Source organism: Poecile atricapillus, chromosome 33 (genome assembly GCF_030490865.1).
Source record: "Poecile atricapillus isolate bPoeAtr1 chromosome 33, bPoeAtr1.hap1, whole genome shotgun sequence".
Lineage (NCBI taxonomy): Eukaryota > Metazoa > Chordata > Aves > Passeriformes > Paridae > Poecile > Poecile atricapillus.
The window spans coordinates 3,359,571-3,367,604 of NC_081281.1; the positions used below are offsets into that span (position 1 = coordinate 3,359,571).

Consider the following 8,034-nt stretch of genomic DNA (forward strand, 5'->3'; position numbering starts at 1 on the left):
TCCGGCCCGCCGGGCACGGCCATAGAGGTGAAGCTGCTCCGACACCCTCCTTCCCTCCACGATGGTTCTGTCCCCACAGGTCCCGCCTCTCGGCCAATGGGTGCTGGCGAGGTCGGGTGACGGACGTGCGGACCGGCCTGTGAGCGCGCGGGGTGGTGTCGCGGTGTGCGGGGGTGGCCGGGCGGCTCCATGTGGGGGGTGCTGCGGGCCGCGCTGCGGGCTACGGGGCGGGTGGGTTGGCCCGCTGCCCTCTGTCGCCCCATGGCTGCTTCGGGCCCGGCGGCAGTGGCCCGGGGATCCGCCAACACCGCCGGCATCATCATCATTGGCGACGAGATTCTCAAGGTGCGGCCGGGGATGGGCCTGGGTTGCGGGGGTGGGGCGGGCTGAGGCCTGCGCCTGGGGTCGGGGCACCCCGTCACGGGCGTCTCCGTTCCCCTCAGGGCTACACGCAGGATACAAACTCCTTCTTCATGTGCCGGCGACTTCGTGCGCTTGGCGTGAGTGTCGCCCGGATCTCGGTAGTGCCCGATGATGTGGAGGCCATCGCCAGTGAGGTGGCCGCCTTTGCTGCCCGCTTCACCTTCGTGCTGACTTCCGGGGGCATCGGCCCCACGCACGATGATGTGACCTTCGAGGCTGTGGCTAAGGCCTTTGGGGAGAGAGTTATTCTCCATCCCGAGCTGGTGGCCCTGGTGCACAAGTTCTTTGGCAAGACGGAGGTGCAGTGCCCTGAGATGAAGCTGGCTCGTGTCCCCGAGTCCTCCCGCCTCAACTATGGCACAGACCGGCACACTGGCAACACCTTCAAGTACCCACTAGTCAGTGTGCATAATGTCTACATCTTCCCTGGCATCCCGGCACTGATGGAACGTGCCCTAGATGGCCTTGCTCACCTCTTTCAAAGCAAACAGACCCACTTCCACTCCCGCACCATCTATGTGGCATCCGATGAGATGTTCATCACGCCTGTGCTGGACTGGGCTGACGCCACCTTCCGGGGCCGTGTCAGCTTGGGCTCCTACCCAGACTGGACCAGCAACTACTACCGTGTGAAGCTGACCCTGGATTCAGAGTCGGAGCAGGACCTGGAGGAAGCGTACCGCTTCTTGATGAGGGAGCTGCCACCAGGCATTGCTGTACCATTGGTGACAGACTGTGTCTCTCCAGCAGCTGTGGAGGTTTATGGCCTGGCTGAGTCAGGTACCAGGAAGAGGTGCTGCAGCTCTGTGCCTCCATGCTTCTCCTGTATAGCCTAGCAGGGCTGGGGCAGTGGGAGCACCAGCTTGGGAGCAGAGCTTGCCTGTTGTGGTGTGCTGGGAGTCTTGAGGGGTGCTGCAGCTGCAGTGGGCTTCATCCCACACAGGTGGGAATGGGACCTGTAACCTGAGTTAGGGCTGGTGGTGGCAGGGTCTGAGAGCACAGTGTGCAGCAGAAGCATCAGTGCCACAATTCCCCAGTGTCTTCATGATCCCTGTCACGTTGTGGCCCAGATCTCTGGGTTGAACAAGCTCTTGGCTATGGTGCTGGCCATGGCTCTGCTACGAGTCTGGATATGAGACGTATCCAGAGGGTGAAGTGCCGTAGGCCCTGGGGCCATGCTGATGGAACATGAGCTGGGCAGGCACCAACTCTCCTGTCCTGGCAGGCTCAGCCCTGGGGCAGAAGGTGGCAGCAGCTCTGCAAACCATCGAGGAGGCTTTGGACCGGTACAGCCTGGTCCAGCTCTGCGTGGGCTTCAACGGGGGGAAGGACTGCACAGCCCTGCTTCACCTTGTCCATGCTGCTGTGCAGAGGTACTCACACATGGGGCTCCAGGCTGGGGCAAGGCTGAGGGGTCCTGCAGACTCTGGCCAGGGCTCTGGGGCTCTTGCTTGCTCTGCCCTGGGGGAATGAATGGATTCCTGGGGTCTAGCTGGTGGGGACTGGATGCTGCAGTTGCCATCGGTCAGAGTCCAGCTGCATCGGGTCTCTCTGCAGGCAGTTCCCAGCAAGGCAGGAGAGGCTGCAGGTGCTCTACATTCGCACTGTGTCCCCATTTCCTGAAATGGAGCAGTTCATTCAGGCAACAGTCCAGAGGTAGGAGGCAGAGTGGGGTGGGCTGCTGTGCAGGGGGTGTGCAGCGTTGCTTGCAGCCCACAGACAACTGCCCACCCTGCCTGCACAGGTATGGGGTTCAGCTCTGCACTGTGGAGGGCTCCATCCGGGAGGCGCTGGCCCACCTGAAGGAGCAGCAGCCACAGCTGGAGGCTGTCCTGATGGGAACACGGCGGACGGACCCTTACTCACGCACCCTGACCCCCATGTGTGTGACAGACCCTGACTGGCCCCCTTACATGCGGGTGAACCCCTTGCTGGTATGAGCCAGGCCTCCACCTGCTTTGGGGCTGGGACTGTTGCCACAGGGCCTGGTAGGGGGACCTGACGGGGCTGGGGACCAGCAGTGATCCACTCCCATCCTAGACAGCTTCTCTCACTCGCTCTCACAGAGTATCTGCTGCCCTGCTGTGCAGCCATGGGTGCCCCTTGCTGCAGCTGGGAGCTGTTGGGCAGGGTTCATTCTTGCCTGCTGGGGGGTTTCCCTGTGTTTGGGGAAGTGCTGGGAGGGACAGTGGTGCTCTGATGACCATCTAGTTCTCCCAGGAAGGTCTGGCTTGCTTCCCTGGGAGCCTGGGGAGCAGCCTTTTGCCTCTGCCTCAATCCCTGCCCAATTCTGCCTGCAGGACTGGACCTACCGGGACATCTGGGAGTTCCTGCGCAAGCTCTTTGTCCCCTACTGTATCCTCTATGACAAGGGGTGAGTGCCCTATGCTGTCCTTCTCACATGCACAGCCAGTGCCGCTGGGTGCAGTTTTGCAGCTGCTTCTTCCCTCCGCAGCTACACGTCCCTGGGGAGCATGGCCAACACACGGAAGAACCCAGCACTACGCTATACTGATGCTCAGGGCCGGGAGAGCTACCGGCCTGCCTATGAGCTGGAAAATGAGGAAGAAGAGCGCACCTCCCGCCAGTGAAAGCCACACTCTGGGAGGCTCCACTGGAATGCTTCTGGGAGTGACACTGAATAAAGTCGCTGCCTGTCAGCACTAAATAAACCTGCTGCAGTCTGCACTGCACTGGCATGTGGCCTTGTTGAGCCCTGAGGGCTCCATGGGGCAGGAGTGGGAGGAACAAAAGGGTCCCCAGGTTGTGCCCTGTCCCTGCACGTACCATTGTGGAAGCTTTAGAAATGTGGCGAATGTGGCAGGTTCCAGTGCTTGCCAGGGCCCCTTGCCAGGGCCCTGCATGTCAGCACTGCTGCCTCTCCTACCATGTCAGATCCTGCTGATTCCTCATAGGCCATGCACCTCTTCTGGATCATGGCAGCCTGTCTGCAAGGTGCTCCTCAGCAAGTGGCATTGGTACAGGCACTGGCACTGGCAGCACCCACTGCCGCCTCCCTGGGGCTGCGCCTGGGCTCCTGGTTGCTGCGGCTTCTGCAGGAATGCATCTACCTCCTTCTCTGCAGCTGGTGCATCCATGAGCTGCTGGACTAGGGAAGGGCCTCTGCGGTGTCACAGGACCATACCAGCCCCTGCCTGTCCTGGTGCTGTCGGTGAGTGACCTGCCGGCAGCTTGACTTGACGTGGTGCTTGGAACATCACAGGGGCCTGGCTGTGGTCTTTGGGGGTGATGGACCCCAACCATGGTGCTCCTGGAGTGAAAAGGGCCTGGCCACGGTGCTTGAGGGGAGACAGAGAGCCTGGCTGTGTCTGGGGGGTTGAGTGGGTGTGACCTTGGTACTGCTCAGTGGGTCCTTACCCCCTGTGCCTCTCTCCTATCCCCAGGACTGTGCTTGTTACCCTATGCTGATGGAGTTGATGGACCTCTGGCGCTGAGACTCTGCTCCAGTTTGTGTTCCCCCTGATCAGAGACCCCAATAAACCTGAGCAGTGCCTGACTGGCTGCATCTCTTTGGCCAGAGCTCTGGGAGTGTGTTTGTGTGTGTCCCCAAACCTTCCAGTCCTAGCCCTGGGTAGCACTAAGGCACTCCAGCACACCCCTTGCCCCTGTCCAAGACCGAGGGTCCCCACATCTCCTAGGGCCAAGGGGAAAGTGTGGGGAGCTGGGGTTCTGCCTGCATCTCCTGCCCGCCCTGCCCCCCCACTTCTGGACATTTCCTGTTTCAGTCTGTGGGAAGCAGCTAGAGCAAAATACCTCCAATGGGCCCAGCCTGGCTGGGAACTGTGGCAAAGGCCATGGCTGTTGGCACCAGAGAGTGGCTTTGGGGATGGCTGTGGGTCTGTGAGCCCACCCTGCCCCAGTGCTGCCTGTGCTGGTGCCTGACCTCAGCACAGGGGAAGCTCTGCACGTCCTCGGCAGCAGCACTGGCGCCAGTGTGGCCTCCCTTATCTCAGCAGGAAGTCAGGAGCAGGAAGCCTGGCCTGGCGTGGGATAAGGGTCCCATTTACATGAGCTCCTTTGTTGTGGAGCACGCTCCACCCTCACCCACTGTCTGCAGGGAGACGCCTGGCCGGGTCAAGAACTGAGGGGCAACGGGAACCTCTGCCCAAGATGCCATGAGAGGTTTAGGTGGTCCTTGGAATAGTCCCTTTGTGGACACGAGTAGGGATGGGGGTCTGCCACAATGGTGCCCTGCCACTGTGCCTCATGTCTTCCCCCTGCCCAGATCAGCTACTCAGCTGGAACCTGCCATGTGGTTGTGCACTGGTGTCTGTTGTGTGGTTCGGGCTCCTGGCTGTGCCTGGCTGCCTTGGTAGTGTGGTGCTGGGCATCCCTGACCACTGGAGCCCATGTATTGGTGCCTGCCACATCCTGCTGTGGTAGCCCTGATGTGGTGGCTCAGCCCCAGGGCTGGCTGGGATGAGGGAAATCAATTAATTCCTCAAATGGGAAGGTCTGGGGGAGGGGAGAGCGTCCCAGCACAGGAAAAAGTCCAGGCAGTGACGCCTGGCGGGCAGAGCAGCGCCGGCCGCCCTGAGAGCACAGCCCCATGCAGTGCCCTGGAGCCTCTCACCCATCTCCGCCACCCACAGTGAGTGAAACCCTCTTCTGCAGGGAGCCCTTGCCCAGCCCCATGATAGGGGGGTGAGAGGGGAGTGGGCAGGTGCTGAGGGCAGGAGCATATGGACCCCTGCTCTCACTGTCTCAGCATAGGCAGGTTCCCCAGCAGTGGGGGTTGTTTTTGGGATCATGTCTGATGTGACCTTGGGGATGCCAGTACCCCTTTGAAGCGGCACCATGCCCTCATAATGGGGATGGCAGCAGCAAACCCAGGCAAAGCAGCCTTGCCAGGGATCTGGGAGGACACAGGAGGATGCAGCAGGCTCCCATTGGGAGCCCCTGTAGCCACAGCGCTCTCAGGGCATGGGGGATGATGCCTGTCTCCATCCTGCAGGTGGTCCCCACGACCACCCCATGTTCCGTTCACGCCGTGCTGGACTGGTGCGGAGGCTGTGGCGGCAGCGCTGTGCAGCAGCCAGCCCTGAGGATGCTCCCAGTACCCTCAAACCAGCAGTGCATGCCCTCTTCAAGAAGCTGAAGGATGAGGAGCTGGAGCTGCTGGCGCAGGTGGTGGAAAGCCAGGGTGCCTGGGAGTCTGGCTGCATTTTAGCATCATGGGGAGACGCACGAGGGGTCAAGCAGGGACTCCCCCCTCAAGTCCTGCTCTGTCGCCTCTTCCGCTGGCCTGACCTCCACCAGTCCCATGAGCTCAAGCACCTCTGCTACTGTGCTGGGGGCCAGGGGGTCTGTGGGGACTTGGCTGTGCTGTGCTGCAACCCCCATCATTTCAGTCGCCTGGCTGAACCTGGTGAGTGCTGGTGGCAACACTGGAGGCTGCCTCGCCCACCCAGGCTCTGACCCCTGCTCTCTGGGGCTGGCTCAGGGCTCCAGTTGGCTCCAGGGGGGCAGGATGTATTCCCAGGCTCTCATTTCCTTCTCTCTCCCCTGCAGAAATCCCACCACCCCCCTACTTGAAGGCATCCTGTGGTCCCTCCTGGCCAGATGAGCCCCAACACCCCAGTACTCAGCTCCTGGAGTTCAGCTACAATGCTGGGGACTGGTGCGGTAAGACGGACCCACCGCACTCCACAGCCCTCTGCCACACCCAGCAGGCAGGAGGGCACTTGGTAGGGCTGAACCCCTGAGTCAGAGGCAAAGATTGGAGGGGAGAGAACATGAAAATCAGGGAATGGAGCCAGCAGTCACTCCCAGCAGGAGGAAAAGACTTTGACATGGGATGAGGAGTTCCTGCTGGGGGAGCAGCCTGGGCCCAGACAATCCCCCCCCCCCCCCCGCCCCCCCCCGGCACTGAAGCTACTGTTATTTTTGGCAGCACCAGGCTCCCTGCTGGAGGAAGCACTGCCTATGGGGGCACACACAATGTGCCTTGACGCACACAACTCCCGCTCCTGCCTGTCTGCTGGCCACCAAGGCCATCAGCTGCCACTGCCCCACCTTCCCCTGCACTCACCGACCAACCCCTCTCACAGCCCTCCCCCACCCCTTCCTTCACCATGGTACTTGGGGACTGGGAACAGCTCCAGAAACTCACACCTAGTGCAGGACCCTGTGTTGAGGCATCCCTGGTGTACCATGTCCATCCATCTGTCCTCATATGCTCTCTGTGCCCACTTCCCTTGGCCCATCCAGCTGCTTGGTTCAGTCATGTCCTGGTGGTGATAGCTCTGCTCTCCCCTGCCAGACACCAGCCTCTCATGGAGCACCGTCAAGGATGGCTGTTGGTGCAAGCTGGCTTACTGGGAGTACCGGACACGTGTGGGTCGCCTCTACGCTGTGCATGAGGCATCAGTGAATGTCTTCTTCGAGCTGCCATGGGGCAGCGGGTTCTGCCTGGCCCAGCTGCCAGCTGCCTACCGCAGCTGTGCTGTCCGGCGGGCACGTGGCAAGATTGGCCGGGGGCTGCTGCTGAGTCGGGAGCCAGGTGGCGTCTGGGCATACAACCGCAGCGAGCACCCCATCTTCGTCAGCTCACCCACCCTGAGCCCCCCTGGTCCCTGTGGGCTCACTGTCCTCAAGGTGCTGCCTGGCTACTCAGCAAAGGTGTTTGATTGGGCAGGGGACAGAGCAGGCTGGCAGCTACCTGGGGAGGGACCCTGTGACCCCCACAGTATCCGCATCAGCTTTACGAAGGGCTGGGGACCCTGCTACTCCCGGCAGTTCATCACCTCCTGCCCATGCTGGCTTGAGGTTCTGCTGAACCAGCCACACTGAGGCTGGGGCTGGTGGAGGGTGACAGGGAGCTCCCCCAAAGCCGGTTCACAAGCTGGGGGACCCTTCTACTTTTCCCCAGCCTGTGTCTTCCAGGGCTGTGTTGCAGCAGGATCGTCCTTGCTCTGGGGACTCCCTGCCTGAGTGTTGACTGGATGCAGTGCCCTCCTTGCATGGCTCGTCACCCTGCCAACACCTGCTTTCAGCCACGGGGCTCTCAGTGACACAGGGCCCTGTTTAGTATATGTCATAATTTTAATGTTCAAGTTTATAATAATTTATCCATTTTTGTAAAAAAAGCGAAGCATGAGGCAGGAGTCCCCATTGTCAGGGCCAGGCCTGGGGCGTGGCAGCCAGGGCTGGTGGGGACAGGGAAAACAGAAGAGAAGGGAGGTGGGAGGGAGTGGGGAGGAGAGGGGAGCTGTGGGCCTAAATGTCACTGCAGACAAGGGGAATGGGAGGGAACTGGCAGGACTGGGGGCGTGGGACAGGTGAGCACAGCTGGAGTGTCGGGCAGGTTAGAACATCTGGATGGGTGTTGGGCAGGTGGAATGGGGGTCGAGGTAGGTGAGCACCCCTGGGGTGGGGGCCGGTTCGGGGTTACCCAAGCTGGGTACTAGGCCCAAGGGATCCTTCAACCGTTTTGGCAGCATGGGGGAACCCCGACTAAGTGCGGCGGAGGGGATCCCGGATTGCCCGAGTCGTGTCTGCTGTTTTTAACCCAAATAAACGGTGCCACCAGCACCTAGAGATCCCCGTGTCCCTACACGTATGGGTGCCGCCCACGGGACTCGGCTCCGG

The 8,034-nt window shown here is 61.2% G+C and overlaps 2 protein-coding genes across 8 annotated transcripts; both read left to right on the plus strand.

The window, feature by feature from the left end:
• Nucleotides 1-135: 135 nt before the first annotated feature.
• On the plus strand, nt 136-3,940 carry FLAD1 (flavin adenine dinucleotide synthetase 1). Of its 6 annotated transcripts, none has more exons than XM_058860296.1 (8): nt 137-345; nt 444-1,203; nt 1,649-1,796; nt 1,981-2,079; nt 2,168-2,305; nt 2,724-2,797; nt 3,509-3,595; nt 3,828-3,940. In XM_058860296.1, the coding sequence occupies exons 1-8, from the start codon at nt 190-192 to the stop codon at nt 3,905-3,907; spliced, it is 1,542 nt and encodes a 513-aa protein (XP_058716279.1). In that variant the 5' UTR covers nt 137-189; the 3' UTR covers nt 3,908-3,940. The 6 variants fall into 6 exon arrangements, 5 of the variants coding, with proteins under 5 accessions (XP_058716281.1, XP_058716279.1, XP_058716277.1 ...); XR_009280061.1 differs by having other exon boundaries at nt 138-345; nt 2,168-2,357; XM_058860294.1 differs by lacking the exons at nt 3,509-3,595; nt 3,828-3,940 and adding an exon at nt 2,879-3,116.
• On the plus strand, nt 3,856-7,985 carry LOC131590331 (mothers against decapentaplegic homolog 6-like). Of its 2 annotated transcripts, none has more exons than XM_058860313.1 (4): nt 3,856-3,972; nt 5,399-5,812; nt 5,956-6,069; nt 6,707-7,985. In XM_058860313.1, exons 2-4 carry the CDS (start codon nt 5,419-5,421, stop codon nt 7,234-7,236), a joined length of 1,038 nt encoding a protein of 345 aa, XP_058716296.1. In that variant the 5' UTR covers nt 3,856-3,972; nt 5,399-5,418; the 3' UTR covers nt 7,237-7,985. The 2 variants fall into 2 exon arrangements, with proteins under 2 accessions (XP_058716296.1, XP_058716294.1); XM_058860311.1 differs by lacking the exon at nt 3,856-3,972 and adding an exon at nt 4,904-5,035.
• The last annotated feature ends 49 nt before the right edge of the window (nt 7,986-8,034 follow it).

Bases quoted from the DNA above. Each gene is read 5' to 3' on its own strand.
- LOC131590331 (XM_058860313.1), top strand. From the start codon at position 5,419: ATGTTCCGTTCACGCCGTGCTGGACTGGTGCGGAGGCTGTGGCGGCAG. The intron at 5,813-5,955 runs GTGAGTGCTGGT...TCTCCCCTGCAG, and splicing joins CAGTCGCCTGGCTGAACCTG to AAATCCCACCACCCCCCTAC. The intron at 6,070-6,706 runs GTAAGACGGACC...CTCCCCTGCCAG, and splicing joins CAATGCTGGGGACTGGTGCG to ACACCAGCCTCTCATGGAGC.
- FLAD1 (XM_058860294.1), top strand. From the start codon at position 190: ATGTGGGGGGTGCTGCGGGCCGCGCTGCGGGCTACGGGGCGGGTGGGT. The intron at 2,080-2,167 runs GTAGGAGGCAGA...CTGCCTGCACAG, and splicing joins ATTCAGGCAACAGTCCAGAG to GTATGGGGTTCAGCTCTGCA. The intron at 2,306-2,723 runs GTGTGTGACAGA...TTCTGCCTGCAG, and splicing joins TCACGCACCCTGACCCCCAT to GACTGGACCTACCGGGACAT.